The following is a 21,291-nucleotide window of genomic DNA, read 5'->3' as shown; positions in this document are numbered from 1 at the left end:
TTTGTTTGGATTAAAGTGAACAAATTGCCTATTCATCAACTAAAAACTGAGTAAACAAATAGAATACAAGAATTAAGTTACAACTATAAATTGTCCTCTGAAGGTTCGTCTTTACTAAAACATATGAATTTATGTTTGTCAGGTATGGCTTTGTAGGACCTCCAGATAGGTCTCCAATGAGCTCTGTTATGTCACATGTCTGTTGACTGGCATGCTCTCTCCCCACTAATGTCCACTTCTACCTCCCCAGGTGCAGAGCAGGTTCTGCTGCTGGCCCGGAGGACTGACCTGAGGAGGATCTCTCTGGACCTCCCAGACTTCACCGACATCGTCCTTCAGGTGGATGACATCCGCCATGCCATCGCCATTGACTACGACCCTGTGGATGGATACGTGTACTGGACTGATGATGAGGTCAAAGCCATCCGCCGCTCCCGTATCGACGGCACTGAGGCCCAGACCCTGGTCACCACGGAGATCAACCACCCAGATGGCATCGCGGTGGACTGGGTGGCCCGGAACCTGTACTGGACAGATACTGGCACTGACCGTATTGAGGTTACCAGGTTGAACGGAACCTCCCGGCGTATTCTGATCTCAGAGAACTTGGATGAACCAAGGGCCATTGTGCTGGACCCTGTCAATGGGTATGTGTGTGTTTTATAGATTTAGGTATTTGTTTTCTTATTTGATCACAGCAATCAAGTTAACTCATTTCAGCAACAACAAAAATGATGTATTCCATATGTATTCTACAAAACACCTGTTAAATGATTTCACTTCAAGTTTCACTATAAATCAAATCAAATTTTATTAGTCACATACACATGGTTAGCAGATGTTAATGCGAGTGTAGCGAAATGCTTGTGCTTCTAGATGAGTTTGAATTTTGTTCCCGTCTCTCTCCACAGTTACATGTACTGGACAGACTGGGGGGAGAAGCCCAAGATAGAGCGAGCTAACCTGGATGGAACTGAGCGTATCGTGCTGCTCAATACCTCGCTGGGTTGGCCAAACGGTTTAGCCATCGACTATGAAGCAGGAAAGCTGTACTGGGGCGATGCCAAGACGGACAAAATTGAGGTAAGTTTGGTGCATCTTATGTACCAAATAGTTGTCTATGGAGTAACTACAATATTCCCATCATGGTTTGCTGCTGTTGATTGTGGAAGTAGTTGAGTCGACGTCTCCCTCGGGAATTGTGTTCTCATTCACTCGCTCCCCTCATTTGAGGTTGTCTGGTGTGTTTGTTGCCTGTGGATGTTGAGAAGTGCTTCAGGAGCACATTCTTGGATGAGGAGAGGCAGCCCAAACCTGAGAATATAACTGACCTATGGCTGGCACCATTACCCTATAACCATGTTATGGATGAAGACCTGTCATGGAAATAAAATAACTGCCAAATCTGTATTTTTTTTATTTAATTTTTAAAGATTTCAAATGTACATGTCATTGTGACAATCATTTCCATGTTAATGTACAATGATCATTCAAATTGTTAACTTATGGCTGGGGGGTAGTATTGAGTAGCTTGGATGAAAAGTGCCCAGAGTAAACTGCCTGCTCCTTAGTCTGTTGCTAATATATGCATATTATTAGTATATTTGGATAGAAAACACACTGAAGTTTCTAAAACTGTTTGAATGATGTCTGTGAGTATAACAGAACTCATATGCCAGACAAAAACCTGAGGAAAAAATCCAACCAGGAAGTGGGAAATCTGAGGTTGGTCGATTTTCAACTCAGCCCCTATTGAAGTTACAGTGGGATATTGGTTATGTTGCACTTCCTAAGGCTTCCACTAGATGTCAACCGTCTTTAGAAACTTGTTTGCTGCTTGTACTATGAAGAGGGGCTGAATTTGAGGGGAATGAGTCAGAGGTCTGCCAGCAGTCACGTGCTGATCACGTGCATTTCACATGAGAGGTAGCTCCCGTTCCTTTGCTTTTCTGAAGATAAAGAAATTCACTGGAATATTATTGAAGATTTATGTTAGCATCCTAAAGATTGATTCCATACATCGTTTGACAAGTTTCTACGGACTGTAATGGAACTTTTTGACATTTCGTCGTGGGTTTTGATTTGTTTACCAAACGCACTAACGAAAGTAGCTATTTGGACATATATGATGGACATTATCGAACAAATCAAAACATTTATTGTGGAACTGGGATTCCAGGGAGTGCATTCGGATGAAGATCATCAAAGGTAAGTGTAATATTTATAATGTTATTTCTGATTTCTGTTGACTCCAACATGGCGGATATATTTGTTCTCTGAGCACCGTACTCAGATTATTGCATGGTTTGTTTTTCCGTAAAGCTTTTTTGAAATCTGACACAGCGGTTGCATTAACTGATGTGGCTCATGCAATGGAATGTGTTTTGTTTGTAATGTTGAGTTGAATCAACAAACCACGGCGCATATTTTAGCACATACAGTATTTTACTTCTTGCCTTGCTCCTATGGGTACACTTGCAACGGCCATCAGTCCACCCATTATGCCACCATTGACTTGAATGGGGACACCCGTCTTTCATTTCTATGGCAGCACATGCAGTCAGAAGTGGGGGAGAGGAGAAAATGGGTTTTAAAAAATGATTGCAGTTAACGCGGTCATTTGGCTGGCCAATTACCGTCATCTAATATTCCATGACTGTTACAGCCCTAATCTGACCGTTGATCCTGTGTGAGCTACAGAGGAATGTCAGAGAGCTGTTATAATACCTGGACAAGCAACTCTAGATTTCCTGTCAGACACACTGCAGTTTTATTATTTTTGGGATTCTAACAGCTTGGACTTTATCCTGTACTTATTTCCTGCTTGCCTCTGTCCAAAGACAATTTTTTTGAAACCCTGATATTACCCAATTTCCCACTCTTTATATTGTTATTTTATCGGGGAGTGGGGGGGGTCATTTTACATGTGAAAGACAGAATAATTCAGAGGCTAGAAAATGTGCTAGGCTGCTCCTTTGTTAGCTTGCGGGTGATCATATCTTTGGAGGAAGAGCTGTGTATGTGTGTGTCTTCAAGGTCTGACTGTATTTTATGATTTATCGTCTACCTGCATGCACAGGTCCCAGGGTGTTGAATACCACGGTGGCCATATTTCTCCAGTCACATGCTCCATATAATATGTAAACACAGGAAGAGCTGGAGCCACCTCCCAGATGAGCTTTAACACAGCGCTTGTTGGGAATTAGTTTGTTTTCTTCCCCCTTCTCACTCTTTCTCTTCTCTTTCCCTGTGACTGTGTATGTCTCCTGTTGGTTGAATATTCCCCTGCTCATCATAACTATGCCTTTACCCGTGGTTAGTGAACTCACTTGGGTTTCTGTTCGTTTAAGAGCAGTTTGTCTGACTGGCCTCATCAGCCCTGGGAAGTTTCCTAACCACTTTTTTTTTTTTTTGCTCGCCTCTGTTGCCTGGCACCCTGCAGGGGCATTGTTCAGTCTCAGAAAGCATAAAGTACCCTTAGGGGGGAGGTAGGGGGAAGACTATCCGTTTACAAATCCACTCTAAAACTCTTGGTTAAACTGTAAATCATTTTTACCTGCCTAGCTAGAATGCTCTGAAGCTGGCTTGTTTGTGGCCAAAGTGTTGATTATCATTAACGGAGTCGGCATGCAGGCTGGGATGAATGAGCAGGGAATAGGGAGCTCCCACTAAGATATTGAGCTCCATGAGAGGCCACAAACATGTCAACATGTAATGTCCCTGTCTCCCCTTTCCCTTCGCCTTAAACCAGGCATCTGTCCCTCGCTGGGGCTTTGGCTGGCACTGGATTTGGCTAGCACCAGGCTCCAGCGAGCCTTGGGTTTTGTCCATGGGGCACAGTGAAGAAATGTTCTCTCCTGTCTGAATCAGTTGTCAACTCAGAGCCGTGGGGCGAAGCTTTCCTGAAAGAGTGACGGCGTCGTCTCGAGCCCCACAGCAAAGGATTCAGGGCACACGGAGAAGTAGAAAGAGCCCTTTGTCAGAAGGAGATGTCCAAAATGTTGAATCCATCTGTGTGTGCAGGTCCTGAGAGTGGGGAGAGACCAGTTCTGGGAATCATATGCTGGGTTTATTTCCAGATGAATACTTTTAGTGATTACCGGATAATTTAGGTGAAAAAAAATTGCTATTGGCATCATACAATAGTGTTTCCAGAAATCGTACATTCCATAACTTTGTGGCTGGTGAAGAGTTGTTTATTTGCTCTGGAGTCTGGACCCAGCAGCCCAAAGTTCCTTGCCTGACTCTCTCTCTGTCTGTGTAGAGCAGATGGAGGAGAAACCGAACAAGGGTAGTGGAGCGATTCAAAGAGGGGGTTGGGCAGCACTGCCTCTTCTCACAGCACCGCACGCCTGACCAATGTGCTGACTGACAAGGGAAGCCCCTAGCCCGTGTTTTCTGCCGTGACCCTTGCCCTGGACCTTACAATGGGTGCATAGAATGGTGGCGGGCCAGCCCTTGTAGAGTCCTTCTCAGCAGCCCCCACTCCTGCACCAGATGCCCACTTTGGTGGCAGCCCTGCTTCCAGAGGCTCCCAGCAGCTGACAAGTGTGTTCTGTTCTGCTCTTTTCACAAGGGTTCTTCAGCTTCACCTAATGGAGGCCCCGGCCATTCTTCCACGGACCCACTTAGCTGCTGAAGGGGACAGAACTGCTTGAAGTGCTAATGGGGAGAAATCCCGGCGCTGCTCAGACATCAGTCATTTCTCATTAAAGTTTTTGAACATAATTAAGCGTTTTTGTTTTGAGGGCCCCCTTGTGTTTTTGTAATGGCTGTTTGAAATTCCAAGACTATCTTTTCCTTAAAGAAGGGTGCATTTAGTTGCTACTGCCTACCTTTTTCTTTTTAGATGACAACAGCATTAGGTCTTGAATTAAATGTTTTTGAAAAGTGCCTTCTGGCATTTGGAATGCGTCAGTTCACTGGCTGAATGGTTATAAATAGAGGTCTGGAGGTTTTTTAGCCCCCCCCACACACTCTTTTTCTGTGCTGGTGACTGGGCCTGTCTGAATTTTCTTTCTTTTCTTTTGCATTGTGAAATGCCTTTTGGGTCCGAAGACATTTTTCAGTGTGTGAGGGGATAGCTCTTCACTTCCCTAAATGTTTGTCGTCTTCACACTTTGCATATAGCTATCATGCATGTGTGGCTTAGGGATGTGCGCTGTTATTTGAATATATGAATTGACGTTACTATTTGAATACTTGTGAGTATTCATTCTTTGCAAGGGGAGAAAATGTATCTCATAAAACACTGGAAATCATTTTTGAAAATTAAAATATCCATGTGACATTGTTACATACATAGATACGACATTTCAAATTATTAATTTAATGAAACACTTTTCAACATACACTGCTCAAAAAATAAAGGGAACACTAAAATAACACATCCTAGATCTGAATGAATGAAATATTCTTATGAAATACTTTTTTCTTTACATAGTTGAATGTGCTGACAACAAAATCACACAAATGATCAATGGAAATCAAATGTATCAACCCATGGAGGTCTGGATTTGGAGTCACACTCAATTAAAGTGGAAAACCACACTACAGGCTGATCCAACTTTGATGTAATGTCCTTAAAACAAGTCAAAATGAGGCTCAGTAGTGTGTGTGGCCTCCACGTGCCTGTATGACCTCCCTACAACGCCTGGGCATGCTCCTGATGAGGTGGCGGATGGTCTCCTGAGGGATCTCCTCCCAGACCTGGACTAAAGCATCCGCCAACTCCTGGACAGTCTGGTGCAACGTGGCGTTAGTGGATGGAGCGAGACATGATGTGCTCAATTGGATTCAGGTCTGGGAAACGGGCGGGCCAGTCCATAGCATCAATGCTTTCCTCTTGCAGGAACTACTGACACACTCCAGCCACATGAGGTCTAGCATTGTCTTGCATTAGGAGGAACCCAGGGCCAACCGCACCAGCATATGGTCTCACAAGGGGTCTAAGGGTCTCATCTCGGTACCTAATGGGAGTCAGGCTACCTATGGAGGGCTGTGCGGCCCCCCCAAAGAAATGCCACCCCACACCATGACTGACCCACCGCCAAACCGGTCATGCTGGAGGATGTTACAGGCAGCAGAACGTTCTCCACGGCGTCTCCAGACTGTCACGTCTGTCACATGTGCTCAGTGTGAACCTACTTTCATCTGTGAAGAGCACAGTGCGCCGGTGGCGAATTTGCCAAATCTTGGTGTTCTCTGGCAAATGAAAAACGTCCTGCACGGTGTTGGGCTGTAAGCACAACCCCCACCTGTGGGCGTCGGGCCCTCATACCACCCTCATGGAGTCTGTTTCTGACCGTTTGAGCAGACACATGCACATTTGTGGCCTGCTGGAGGTCATTTTGCAGGGCTCTGGCAGTGCTCCTCCTGCTCTTCCTTGCACAAAGGCGGAGGTAGCGGTCCTGCTGCTGGGTTGTTGCCCTCCTACGGCCTCCTCCACGTCTCCTGATGTACTGGCCTGTCTCCTGGTAGCGCCTCCATGCTCTGGACACTACGCTGACAGACACAGCAAACCTTCTTGCCACAGCTCGCATTGATGTGCCATCCTGGATGCGCTGCACTACCTGAGCCACTTGTGTGGGTTGTAGACTCCGTCTCATGCTACCACTAGAGCGAAAGCACCGCCAGCATTCAAGTGACCAAAACATCAGCCAGGAAGCATAGGAACTGAGAAGTGGTCTGTGGTCCCCACCTGCAGAACCACTCCTTTATTGGGGGTGTCTTGCTAATTGCCTATAATTTCCACATGTTGTGGATTCCATTTGCACAACAGCATGTGAAATGTATTGTCAATCAATGTTGCTTCCTAAGTGGACAGTTTGATTTCACAGAAGTGTAATTGACTTGGAGTTACATTGTTGTTCAAGTGTTCCCGTTTATATTTTTGAGCAGTGTAGTTTTTATGCCATGCACGGTGTGCCCCATTTTTAAAGACCAGTATCTAACCACTAGCCTTCACATATGTAGCCTGTTTATGTTGGCCAATCAAAGTGGCAAACGGGCTCAAGTTCACTAACGCAACGCAAGATTGAATGGAATGAAGTTAGCGAAATAAAGAGGTCGGCTACAACGAGCAACCAACAGGTAGGATGTTTTATCTGAATGGGGTCGAGGAGAAAGTGCAGCTGGCTTATATGGGATGATGAATAACTTTGTGGCTGCCTCAAGTTAGCTAGCTGTGACTGTATCCGCTGCTTGCTACACACTCTGCCCCATATGACCTCAGCACCTGCAGCAATAGTGCCAGCCTCTCAATCGCACAGCAGTGCTCTGGTTAAAAACTTATGTTAAAAAAAACACATGTATTTCGAATATCCAACCAAAGATGACTGATACTATTCGAATAGTAAAATTATTTCAAACTCTCATCCCTAGTGTGGATCTGACTCTATTTATATTATCAGATGTCTCTGGGGACGTTTAATACTATTAACCACTTTTACTCTGTTTAAGAGTTCTGGTTTGAAAGTCCCCTAAGCCATCTCCAGAGGTACCTTTTCACATTCATTCAAAATGGAGAAACATTTTTAGATGGCATTTTCCATTGCTTGCTTGTTGAGCAAATCGAGTAAGTCCGGCACTTTCAATTAAGTAAATGAGTCATTTGTTTTCCTTTGTCCATATCAGTGTTCTGAAGTGAAGTTGCAATACTATTAGATGACTTATTATCAGAGTATTTATTAAGACAAAATAGTAGGGACAGTTTTCTTAATATTTTTGAAGCTTTTCATTACTGACGGGCTACCAAGTAGGCCTTTTGCTGAGATACAGTGGAGTTTGAAATGTTGATCTGAGTCCACTGCCTCTTTTTAAATGTGCTGTTGAAAGCTCTGTTTTGAATACAGTCCAAGAAGGTCCTCTTTCATCTCGGGACCCGCACGTCTGAAAGAAGGGTAAGTTATTGGCACTCGGATTGGAAGGTTTTTCCTTAAACAGTAAAGGAATTGTGGTCTTTTATTTCAGTCTCTCGCCATGTGTTTTAGCCTCTTTGAGGAATCTGACTCCCCCTGCAACCTCGCCCCCACCCCCCCCTGTGAAATCCTCTGATGTTGCCGCACCCCCCCCCCCGTTCACCCAATAACTGGTGAGATCCTGAGGATAACTCATTTGACTGATGTGCTAGTCCTCTATACAGAAACTCATGCTTTGTTGTACAATTATGCAGATTCTCCTTCTGTGGAGCGTTTAGTCACTCTTCATTGCCTTGTGTGTAGAGTCTGGTTCCATATGGTACATTTTGTGAGGTAGAGGAAAGTAAATGGTATGGTGATCGAATTTCCTCCAGAAAAATATGAGCGGAATGAAAAATATGAGCTTCTCGGGAACTGGGTGTTGGTTCTCAGAACTGAACCTCAAAGACCTCCTGTGATCTCAGCAGCTGTACCCAATACCCATCTATGTGTTGGTGAGAAAAGAGTTGAGGCAACTTTGAACCCATGTGTGAAAATAACTTTATTTTTTTGGTCTATGGCTTACTGCTGAGCCATGAATCTCATTAAAATAACTTGGGCAAAATGAACAAAATAAATGCTGAATTGCCTGTTTGTCAAATAAATCATTATGTGAAGTGGTCTATTATTTCTATAAAAAGTGGAGAGAGCACAAACAATGAATAGCCTTAAGTGCATCTGATTACTTTAGTTTTTTCGGTACATTACAGCCAAGGTAGTGGCAACCAGGGCTGTTTTCACCACCACAATGAAAAGCCTTGCTGTGAAAAAGTATTTTATTTAGGCCTGAGATCTGAGTCTGACCAGCTGAAGGCCCTGGTGCTGATGGATGCTGGCTGAAACCCCTCGTCTGAAAGGGATCAATAATGTTTTCTTTAACGTTCCCCCGAAGCGTCGCTCAGATGCCCTCGCCACATTGTTGCCGTCTTGAGCCGTGAAACTTGATTTGCAGAGGATTTTCCAACAAGGGGCCCCTCTCTAAAACATTGGCCATGCTAATGACAGCTTTAGTCTCAGTATAAGTGACCCGTTCAAGCCTCTTCACATGGAGGACGGTGGGGGGGAGGACAGCAGCAGAGTAAGCCATAGAGCACTCAGCCACTCAACAGACAACCCCGCACACACAGCCTTGTGGCCGATCAGTCTTAACAGCTGAGTTGAATCACACAGACTCGCTCTCTTAATCCTTGTCCAACCAACTTCACAGTCAGTAAGATCAAACCACCTCGAGTCACAACTCATTGTAGGAAATAAGTTGAATCCATAGCGGAATGGGAGTTTCTGCCATCATTGCCATTTCTGTGCTTTCATTCGGTCACAATTTTCTGGAATGAAGTCTGCTGAATGCTCTGCTCTTCTTACAGGTTATCCACACGTTTACTGTGTTTTATAAAGGGGGATGATGACATGCATCTCATTTTCAGAGGTGTCCAGTAAGTCTTTGTACAAGCTTGTTGTGCTGGCCTTGTTGGCTGGTTTGTTTCCACTGCTACGTTTTATATCTCACTTAGCCAATCAGTTACTTGCCTGGTAACAACCGTTTGTTGCTGTTGCCTTCTACAGTGAGGTCTTAAACTTTGATGTGCCAAGCTCTGAGGAAGGATACACATTTGAGGGGAATAAATGACACCTGAGTTTCGTAATATTTTCCACCCCCATCGGCCAGTATTCTGCCGTCCAACTTTTCACTCACTTGGGCCGTACGTCATGGGCAAAGCTGTATTCAAAAACACATCTAGGTGTTGAAGACTCATTAGTGGCAAGTGTCGCTTTTTGCCTTCAATATTAAAGTTGTTTTTAAAGATGTCTGCTCAGGCTGATGGTAAACCGCGGTGTTTAGACCTATTAAACTCCAGGTTCTCCAATACATTAAGTTAATCAAATGTTTTGCCGGGAAGAGAACTATTAGCCTAAGTGTTTAGGTGTCTTGCAATTTTCCAGGAGACTTCGCCGGTAACCGCTCATCTTCTTGATGGCTCGTGGCGGTGCACCTTTGGAAATAACGACAGGAAAGGGAAAGATGAATTGGAGAGTCTTGAATCAACAAGAACGTCTGTTTTTCTTTTTGACGTTACAGCCCTGCTAGAGGGGAGGATGAGAAATGCATCTTCAAAGGTTAACAATAACCTTTACAGAGTGCTGTCTGGCTCTCCTCCCTAGCTCCAGCACTGAGACTGCCTGGTCTAGTAATATTCAGCCAGAGAAGCAGCCTTAGTCCCAGCTCCAGTGCTGCGCTGCACGACAATGTCTCATTTCCTGAGGGATGTGCACTGCTGTCCCACATCTGTCAGCAGGCAGGGGGCCTGCGAGCTCCTCTGCTCCTGTTCTGGCCATGTTTGTGGCTTATTAACATGATTGTGCTGTGTCTATCTCTCTTCTCCATAGCAGTGTTGCGGTGAGGAGTTGCCAGCAGCTGTCGACTTGTCTGTTCGCAATGCATCCCATATGTATCCCAAAGACCACATTGTGTTGGAATTTACAGGCAAATAGGCCTGCGTGGCGTTCAAAGACATCGCTGAGACAGCCAACCTGTTCAGACCGTCCTTTCTAAACCCAGTTGAGAAGACCGGAAGTATTCATACCCCTGGACTTATTCCACATTTTGTTACAGCCTGAATTCAAAATGGATTAGATTATTTTTTTTTCTTCAAACATCTACACAAAATGCCCCCAAAAGTGAAAACTTGTTTTTATACATTTCGCAAATGTATTGAATGAAATATTGCGTTTTTATGTAAGTATTCACATCCCTGAGTCAATACATGTTAGAACCAGCTCAGGCAGTGATTACAGCTGTGAGTGCTTCTGGGTGAGTCTGAGCTTTGCATACCTGGATTGTACAATATTTGCCCATTAAAAAAAAGATTACATATTTTCTAAATTCTTCAAACTCTGTCAAATAGGTTGTTGATCATTGCTAGACAACCATTTTAAGTCTTGCCATAGATTTAAGCAGATTTAAGTCAAAACTAACTCTGGGGTGCACGGTGTATGCACGGTTGGATGCGCGACGTGTTAAGAAGCAGTACGGCTGGTTGGGTTGTGTATCGATCGGAGGACGCATGACTTTCAACCTTCGACTCTCCCGAGCCCGTACGGGAGTTGTAGCGATGAGACAAGATAGTAGCCTCTACAACAATTGGATACCACGAAATTGGGGAGAAAAAAGGGGTAAAATTCCAAATAAATAAATAACTTCACCATGCTCAAAAGGATATTCGATATCTTTTTTTATTTTTACCCATCTACCAATATGTTCCCTTTGAGTTATTGGAAAACCTCCCCTGGTCTTTTGATTGAAATTCACTGCTCGACTAAGGGACCATACAATTATCTGTATGTGTGGGGTACAGAGATGAGGTAGTCATTCAAAAATCATGTTCAACACTATTATTGCACAGAATGAGCAATTCCAAATAGTCTTTGTTAAGCACATTTTTATTCCTAAACTTATTTAGGCTTGCCATAACAAAGGGTTTAAATACTTTTGACTCTAGACATTTCTGCTGTTCAGGTTTCATTAATTTGTAAACATTTTTAAAAACATAATTCCACTTTGACATGAGGTATTGTGTGTAGGACAGTGACATAATTTTTTAAATATTTCATCAATTTTAAATGCAGGCATTAACACACTGTGGAAAAAGTCCAGGTGTGAATACTTAAGGCACTGTACATTTTTGTTTACATTGTCCTTGAATATGGTGCTTGGCGGGTTGATTTTTGTAAAAAAAAAAATCCCCCCATCACTTTTGCAGTGTGTGTATGTGTGTGTGTGTGTGTAGGTTGGCTCAACGATTGACTGACGTAGTAGATAAAGGCAATGTTTTTGTATACTGTTTACACTAGTCTTTGCTTTAACTTCTTGACGCTACCAATCCCTGTAGCGGGATAATTTCCATCAGCAACCGCTGAATAGCATAGCGCAACAGTCAAATAATATTACTAGAAAATGTTCATATTCATGAAATCACAAGTGCAATATTTTGAAACGCATCTTAGCCTTTTGTTAATCACCCTGTCGTCTCAGATTTTGAAATGATGCTTTACACAGAACTTACAAACTCTTGGATTGCTTATCGATAGCCTAGCATAGCATTATGTACACTTAGCATCAGGAAGCATGGTCACAAATCAGAAAAGCAATCAAATTAACCATTTACCTTTTGATCTTAGGATGTTTTCACCCACGAGACACCCTTTTGTTCCATAAAGATTATTTTTATATCCAAACTGCCGACGTTTGTCACGTTATGTTCAGAAATCCACAGGAAAGAGCGGTCACGACAACGCAGACGGAAATTCCAAATAGTCTTCATAATGTCCACAGAAACATGTCAAACGTTTTTTTATAATCATTCCTCAGGTTGTTTTAAAAATATATATCAACAGTGTGTAGCTTTTTCCATAACAGCGGGAGGAACAATGGCCGGTTTACTCAATTGCGCACAAACTCACTCAGAGCCCCCACCTCTCCACTTATGCAATGTGATCCTTCATGCTAATTTTTCTAAATAAAAGCCTGAAACTGTCTAAAGACTGACACCTTAGGGAAGCCACAGAAAAATGAATCTGGTTGATATCCCTTTAAATGAAGGACAGGCACTCATAGGAACACAGATTTCAAAATAAGAGGCACTTCCTGATTGGATTATCCTCAGGCTTTCGCCTGCAATATCAGTTCTGTTATACTCACAGACAATATTTTTTACAGTTTTGGAAACTTTAGTCTTTTCTATCCTAATCTGTCAATTATATGCATATTCTAGCATCTGGTCATGAGAAATAGGCTGTTTACTTTGGGAAGGTTATTTGTCCAAACATAAAAATAGTGCCCCCTAGCTTCAAGAGGTTAACAGTTGTGAATGAACAGACTAAATGAGCCCCAAGCTCTTGTTACCCAAGTCGTGCGTTTTACTGGATCAGCAGGATTGTCTTTGCGTGTGAAAGCCGTTCCGCCATGTAAATGTAATTATGTTTTGGCTTAACTGGACCTACTGTTGGCAGGCCTCGTTGGAGAATACTTCAATGTTTTTATAGACGGGTGGGTGAGATTTATTGTCCGTGATCCTCTCCAGACACCAGCTCCCCATATTTCCTGGGGAGTTGCAGGGATCAGGAGAAGATGGAGTTCCATGGATCAAGAGTTCAGCTAAAGCTAGACCCTATCTGGTTCTGTTGCTCTGTCTGGGTGTGTGTGTTGGAGTATGCCCATATGGAACAAGAATGTTTATTGCTATAAAGAAAAATATGGACTTTGTGCAATGCACTCTATCACAATACATCAACTTGAACCTGTGGCGCTAATGAGTCTCCTTCAGCTAGGAAATAACTAAATCTACCATTTTGAAGGTACACCTTTAACCAAATGATTGCTAGAAAATGACTGTTTTTAAAATGCAATAATCCACAATTTAAACTTCTCCGGTTACTGTACTATGTGGAAAAGCTGTTTGCGATGAGGGTGTGTTAACAGCTGCTGCCGCGCGATCACTAATCTTACTGAAGTCTCAAGTAAGCTGCTGACCTTACTATTTACCAAGATTTTATCTATATTTTTAGTAGCTGTCTATTTCCCACTACAGACCGACGCGAGCGCTAAGACCACACTCAACGAGCTGTGTAGGGCCATAAGCAAACGAGAATTCTCATCCAGAGGTGGCGCTCGAAGTGGCCTGCAATTTTAATGCAGGGAAACTGAAATCCGTTTGTACCTCTGTCTTCACCAGCGTGTCAGCTTTGCAACAACTGTAGATCAGCAATAGTCCACACACAGAAATGCGTAACAAGGCTCGCCCCCCCCCCCCCCCCCCCTTTGGAAAATCTGGCCTAGTCAATGACACATCTGCCATGCTGACCCTAAACACAGGGATGCATGCTTAGTCCCCTCCTGTAGTCTTTGTTCCCATGAGTGTGTGACCTCGCACGACTCCAACACCATAATTTAAGTTTGCTGATGACACACGTGGTAGGCCTGATCACCGACTATGAGAGAGGAGGTCCGTGATCTGACAGTGTGGTGCCAGAAAGACAACCTCCACGTCAGCAAGACAAATGATTTGATCATGGGACAACAGGAAACAGCGTGCCGGGCGCACCCCGATCCACATCAACGGGGCTGTAGTGAAGCGTGTCGTGAGCATCGCTCCTCACAGTAGTGAAGAAAACATGACCTCTCAAAGCAACTGCTCTCTCTATCCCTTGATCGCACATTCTTCTTAGTAGGAGGCGTGAAAGAAACCAAGACCGGCCAAGTAGCTGCACAATGGATTATGGTCATTGTAGTTAATTATCACATTTTCTGCATCACTTAATTCTTACGTTAACATGTAGAACATTGGCCTGTTGGAAACTACAACCCCGTAATACATTGCACAGTTTGGGCATCTATCTCTAGAGAAAATGCAGTACAATGTGCGCATTGAGCTCACAGGGAGAAGGACAAAAATTCAGAAAATGGAATTTAAATAATTGAACCGAAGTCTATCAATTAGTTTAAATACCAAAATAACCGTTTTGGTTAATCACTCAGTCCGAGCAACTATTTTAACTATTAGTGCTATCTGCATGAACCCTCTATGCACCAACTTTTTGACTCTTCACTTACGCTACTGTTTTATCTATCCTGTTGCCTAGTTACTTTACCAATACCCATATCTACCTCCATGACCTTGTACCCCTGCACATCGACTCGATACTGGTACCCCGTGTGTGTCTAGCCACGCTAGTCATTGTGTGTTTATTCCTCGTTATTTTCTTTCTGCATTGTTGGGAAGGGCCCGTAAATAAGCATTTCACTGTTAGTCTACACCGGTTCTTTACGAGTCGTGACAAATAACATTTGATTTGAATTGTGTTCTGCATCACATTAGACTCCTGTTGAGTTCCAGAGGACGGTTCCAATTATGATACTAGACATTTGAATTGCGGAATTGATATTTAACTTTTCTATTTAGATATTTTGTAAACATGACACCAACTCAGATCCACCATTTTTGTTTTTAAGATAGTTTTCAGACCAAATGTCAACATGTATAAGCAAATTAAAATGTTAAGATTTAAGTCTTATACAAGATTTTGATCATATGACCAATAGTAGTCCATTAAACCAAATTTTGTTAAAGGCTTCAAACAGAAGCATAACTTTATATTTTGAGTGACACAATTCAAATGTTATTTGAGAATATAGCATTTCTCCTCCTTTCCTGCTTATTTCCTGTGGAGGTGGTCAACCCTCATAAGGGAGGGTGAGTGAGAAAGGCTTGAAAAGGGAGTTGGGGGGGGAAAGTGCATGGAACATTGTTTGGGGGGGGGGGGGGGGGGGGGGGGTTATAAAGGAGAACTGGAGGGGGAAAGAAAAGCAGTATGGACATTCTGTTTGAATTAAGGCAGCGCTGTTCTTGGCCTTACATAGAAAACGGCAGATAAAAAGATAATATCATTTGTTGCCGAGTCGGGCCTTCAGAAGAACTGGCCAAACCTCAAGCGAAACCCTATAATATTTCAAAGCCAATGGTGAATAGGGAGGTTGTTTCGTGTGAAGCGGCCTGAGGGGGGGCTGTATTCGGGAGTGGGGTAATTGGTCAGATCTGGCAGGTAAGAGGTGGTGTGTGTGTGGGGGGGGAGCTCGCTCGCTCATGTGGAGATTTGATTTTGTGCAATTCTCCTAGACTTCTCCATATAATGCAGTCCACAAGGTTATGCATCTTGATGGTGATCCCAAAGCTGAGCCAATAATATGATGGGTAGGTATAAACACAGCAACAAACCCAGGAAAACGCATCCCAGCTCCCACTACTACAAATCTATCTAACTTCTGCAGAATGCTGGCTTTATAGCCTAATGATTTAAATTAGAATAAACTAGTGCTTGACATTTTAAAGGGCCAGGGTCTGTAGGGAATGATGGTTTGTAATTCAGAGACTTAAGTGGTAAGAAATAAATGTGTCACTCCTGATTTTGTTAATCTAGTGTAATGTGAGAGTGAAATGGCCTGTTCTGTGTTGGTCAGGCCTCGGTAATACTCAAGAGCAGCTTTAGGCTCGCTAGTAGAGACTGGTCTTTGGAGGCCATGTGGCCCGTTGTCACACTGCCCCTGCCCACAGAATTTGTATGGCATCTGTGACACTAAGGCACAAATAGGATATTTAAAATCGGCTGGCATTGAAGCCCGCCAAGCAGGGACTGCCGAGTGGCACAGTAGTCTAAGTCACTGAATCTCAGTGCTAGAGGCGTCACTACAAACCTTAGGCTGTATCACAACCGGCTGTGGATGAGAGTCCCATAGGGCAGCGCACAATTGAACCAGCAGCCTTAGTTTGGCCAGGGTAGGCCGTCATTGTAAGTAAGAATTTGTTCTTAAATGACTTGATTAGTTAAATAAATAAAGTTACTTTCTCTGACTTGCTGAGGAGACTTTCATATTTTGTTTTCCTCTCAATAAAATAGTTTTCTAATTTTTCCAAGGGTTGGAAAAGATTTCTGCTCATAGAAGTGCCATCAATGTGTTTTCTCTGTTGCTCCTAAATCCTGTGGAATCCACATTTCTAGATCTAGCATAATAAGATCCAGATCCAACTTATTTAACAAACCTTACTTGTTGTATTGCCAACTCTTTACCTTCATTTTTTTGTTTAGAAAAAGAATGTGTGTTTGGGTGTGTTGAGTCTATTTTTGTTTGTTTGCAAGATTTTTCCTTTTTGGTGGAAAGGAGGTCAATTCCTTCAACACTTTCTTCACCCTGTGGCATATGTTTGAATGACCTCAGAGGCCTGCTTAGGTTTGTTCTGGGCTAATTTACCTAGGCAGCTGGCACGTTTTTAATAACACAAAAGGGTCCAGTATGCACTGGCAGCCATGCGTTTACCCGAGCCTGCTGTCTAGGGCCTCCCCTCCCCTCCTCCACTCCTTCCTTTCTCCCCTCCACTCCCAGGCCGGCCCCAGAAGGAGTTAACCTGGAGAAAGTGTGGCCGTGCCGCTGGAATCCAGGGCCAAAAATTGATAAGCTGCGCACTTACACCGCTCGCCTTGCAGCGCATCAAAGGATTATGTGGAATTGTCAGGATAGGGAGTAACATGACTCCAGAGCAGTAATCCTACCTGGATTAGACTGCGGGGGGAAAAGGTAGAGGGGAGGAATCATCCCAGAGTTGTGGCGGTTTCCTCCATTGCTGGGATTTTGGTAGTATATACGCGGGTGAGCGCCTGAACAATGTCCTGTTGTCCACTGAAAGCAAAAGGGGGAAACAGACGTTTTGAAAGGTATGCCATCCAATAACATGTCTAATTACACCAGTGGAATGAATTCATGCCAAACACCTAGGAAACCATGAGACAAACATCAACCCCATCCTGTGTTCAACAACACTCCCAGTGTTCTGTACATATTGTTAGAACCCAAAGTCGAAAGTCTGCTTCCAAAGCATAACTGGTCATCCATATTTTAATTGGGACAAGATAACGCACTAGTAAGGCCTAACTACAGAATAACAAATATTTACATTCCAAAGACAGGAAAAACATTTAAAATGATCTGTCTCCCTCAAACAGGGAATCATAACATTCATGGAACTTGGAATACCACACACGTTGTGTGAAGCTTCCAGGAAAGTTGAGGTATTATATCTCTGCTAGCTGTGGCTGTTATAGAAACCTGTTTGTTGAGCGTCACGTGACCCACCCCAGAGATGACCCACCCTCTCCCCCAGTGTTACTGCACTTCAATACACTGTTCAACTTCAAAGACAAGTTGGAGTGAGGTGTGAAAGACATTTCTGCTAGTTCCCCTTTAAGACTTTGCACTCTGAGTCTTATTGGGTGGCTTGACTTGTGCTTTGCCCCTTTTAAAAAAAGGTCTAGCTGCAGTTTCTATATCCATTTTTGGACTTACAAATTGATATGTACCCATTTGATTCTTGAAGAATATAACATATAAATTCCATCTTAGCTTAACTGTAGTACCCCATCAGAACTTAAAATATGAGCTTGTTTTACGCCAATGTTTGTTTACAAACACTGTATAGCCTCAACATGGTTAACTATCATTTTGATGGCATTCTTTACATCCCTAGCTCTGTCTGTGAATTTGACTTAACATTTCTCCAGCCTTATCGCTCAGCTTTTTACTGAAACCGTGGTGGGAACAACTTAGTCACACGGTACAAATGTCCAATAAAGAATGCTGGGTGTAAAGTGAACTCAATCCACCCCATGAGTTTGTCAGCCATGTGGTCAGAGCAGTTTAGTGAACCAGATTATCTTCCATCTCACCTTTTTCCCTCCTCAAAAGCGACACCATTTCTCTGTGGTGTCATTCTGCCAGTCCCCCTCAGTGTGCTGCCTGCAATGTACCCAGTTTTTCTTTATATTAGGAGAGGGAGGAAGTCAGTCGCTCCACCAGCTGTAGGAAGCGAGGGACTGAATTTCAGGAATGAATCAAGTGGACTCCCCTCCAGGGCAGCAGCCCCAATCCCTAGCCCTAACCCAATCTCCGTCTGCACTCTCTGCTCCACACAGGAAGGGCTCGAGATGGGAACCACATCGTACAGGAAGTCTTTATTTTAAGAGCTCCAATACTCTACATTATTATGGCCGTCACCTGGCAGAATGTCTAAATACAAATCTACACGTCAGCCGATAACTGCTGAATGGGCCTAAGTTTGCCTTAACTCGAGCAATTCAAAGTCATCTGGAAGAGCACAGGATCTTAGAAGTACCAAGTTGCCATTATGTTAAATACTTGCTTTGAACAGCACATAAAGGTGTACTGGTGCCTTTTGTGCTCAATTCCTGTAGGGTTGTGTGCTTGTGGTCAACATCTTGTTTTCATCCAGAGCAGGCCATTTAAAAAATGTTTTTGATACTGCGTGTCTGAACCACTTCAGTTTGTCTCCCACCAAAATGAAGACCTAGGGTGGGTTGGTTGGTTGCATGGACTGAATTACACCCACGTGAACCCACTGATACCTCCATGCAAGCTGATCTGCGTAGCGTTTGGTTTCTCCTGGAGCAGAATATGCTCACCAAGTCACGTAGTAGTGGCTGCCATAAGATGCCACACTCCAGAATTTTCGGTCAGACGGAAATATATCCTGGAGCTGACACCAGTTTGCGGAGAAAAAAGAAAAAGAAAAAAAAGGCTCTATTTTCAGAGGCACAGTTTTGTGTAATGGTAATGCCGGGTAGTCTAGGATTTGTCGAGTGTAATTGCAGTCTTTTCTGAAATAAGCACAGTTCACTTCCCAGGAAGGAACATTCGGTTTCAGTTCTCTCTTTCTGCACCGTAAAAGAGTGAAGCATGCTTTGGCACCACTCCTTACATCCGTGTACTTCAGTTTCCTCCCTCTCTGCAATGCAACACTTGTGACCAGGAATCGCATACTGTCACATTTTATTCATTTTTAAACGTGATACAAATAAGGATTTATTTGCTGTCTCCCACAGATGTTTTTCCTAGATGGAGATATTCAGTCATGCTCCATGGTTAATGGTAATCTATGAAAATCAATAGTTTGTCTGTTTGCAGTTTGGACTTCTCTTGGTTTGAAATGTCTCCATGATTTGGCTTTAATACACGCAGCAAGAACGTCTTGAAATTAGTACTCAACAAATATTATGTGAAGGGTCACTGTCAGTGCAATGTATCCAGTTGTCAGAAACCTGGTCTCACCTGTTATTTTTTTATTTACCCAAGGTTATCAAGTACTAGATTGCATAACTCTTATTGATGCCTACAGCATCTATGGGGTGTGAGTGGATGCGTGTCTTACAGAACAAGAGCCCGAGGATAAATCAAACTCTGTTGCTCATACTTGGCACACTGAGGATGCCTATTAGTTGCCAGTTCCTACCATTTTGCCCTTGAGCAAATCACCCTACTGCGCCAGGTGTGTTGAAATAAAACTGTTTATTTTCATACATGGCACAGGCTACTGCTTGGGTTGCCCATTTCTTTATGGTTAAACCCGCCTCCTTGCTCTCCCTCAGGTGATTGACGTGGACGGCTCCAACAGGGTGACCCTGCTGGAGGACAAGCTTCCCCACATCTTTGGCTTCACGCTGCTGGGCGACTACATCTACTGGACGGACTGGCAGAGACGGAGCATCGAGAGGGTCCACAAGACCGACGCTATCCGAGAGATCATCATCGATCAGCTGCCTGACCTTATGGGTCTCAAGGCCACCAGAGTCACAGAGACTTCCGGTAGGAGACAGAATGTTAATGTTTGACATGAGGATGCACACAGCTTTTTTTTGTAGAAGTAGTATACAATAATTACGAATACTCATGTAAATGTTTTCTAATTTTCATGTATGGATATCCACAACTGTCTACACTTGAAGAGAACAGAACTCCATCTACTGCAGAGAAACTGACTCTCTCTCTCTCTCTCTCTCTCTCTCTCTCTCTCTCTCTCTCTCTCTCTCTCTCTCTCTCTCTCCAAAAGGCACGAACGGCTGTGCGGAAGACAACGGCGGCTGCAGCCACCTTTGTTTCCACCGGCCCCAGGGCCTGCGCTGTGCCTGTCCCATGGGCCTGGAGCTGCTCAGTGACATGAGGACGTGCGTGGTGCCCGAGGCTTTCCTGCTCTTCACCAACCGGGCTGACATCCGCTCCATCTCTCTCGGCACAAACTCTAACGACGTGGCCATCCCCCTCACCGGGGTCAAGGAGGCCTCCGCCCTCGACTTTGACGTCTCCGAGAACAGGATCTACTGGACTGACGTTAGCACCAAGGTGAGGATGACTGCTTTTCTGTCATTCTAGTCATTGTTAATTTGAGTTACCATGTATAATTTTGGGGGTTTGTTTTGGGTTGAATTAGCCACCAGGTGTGTGTTTGTTTAGGCTTTTAAAAATTCCTATTGAGCTCTGTGCCTGATTGTTCAAGTGTCTGACTCTACTCCCCTGTTCTGCCTCCCCAGACCATCAGCAGGGCCTTCATGAACGGCAGCTCTGTGGAGCATGTGATAGAGTTTGGCCTGGACTACCCAGAGGGCATGGCAGTGGACTGGATGGGCAGGAACGTGTACTGGGCCGACACCGGGACCAACCGCATCGAGGTGGCCCGGCTGGACGGACAGTACCGGCAGGTCCTGGTGTGTAAGGACCTGGACAACCCTCGCTCCCTGGCCCTCGACCCCGCCAACGGGTAAGACTGACTGAGATTCATCCCATCTGCATGACGCAACTCATGTCTGACTGACCTTAGCCTGGTCGCTGATCTGTTTGTGCGGTCTTGCCAACTTCGAACATGTGACCATAGGACTGGGAAAAACCGTACAAAGCTCTGAAGCCAGGCTAGACTGTCTCTTCACCAGTACTGATAGAGAT

The 21,291-nt window shown here is 43.9% G+C and overlaps 1 protein-coding gene across 2 annotated transcripts in view; it reads left to right on the top strand.

Moving 5' to 3' along the window:
* The window catches only part of lrp5 (low density lipoprotein receptor-related protein 5), a 55,686-nt gene that overhangs the window by 23,230 nt on the left and 11,165 nt on the right, over positions 1-21,291 (top strand). The window contains exons 7-11 of one of the 2 annotated variants that reach the window (XM_020456712.2): positions 251-647; positions 912-1,083; positions 19,944-20,160; positions 20,405-20,694; positions 20,883-21,109. In XM_020456712.2, coding sequence (XP_020312301.1) covers positions 251-647; positions 912-1,083; positions 19,944-20,160; positions 20,405-20,694; positions 20,883-21,109 — 1,303 coding nt within the window. Of the gene's footprint in view, positions 1-250; positions 648-911; positions 1,084-13,896; positions 19,844-19,943; positions 20,161-20,404; positions 20,695-20,882; positions 21,110-21,291 lie in introns of those variants that run through there. The other variant, XM_031801204.1, reaches the window with a different exon arrangement.

The sequence above is a fragment of the Oncorhynchus kisutch genome, linkage group LG22 (genome assembly GCF_002021735.2).
Source record: "Oncorhynchus kisutch isolate 150728-3 linkage group LG22, Okis_V2, whole genome shotgun sequence".
Lineage (NCBI taxonomy): Eukaryota > Metazoa > Chordata > Actinopteri > Salmoniformes > Salmonidae > Oncorhynchus > Oncorhynchus kisutch.
This window is presented reverse-complemented; position numbering and strand designations above follow the sequence as displayed.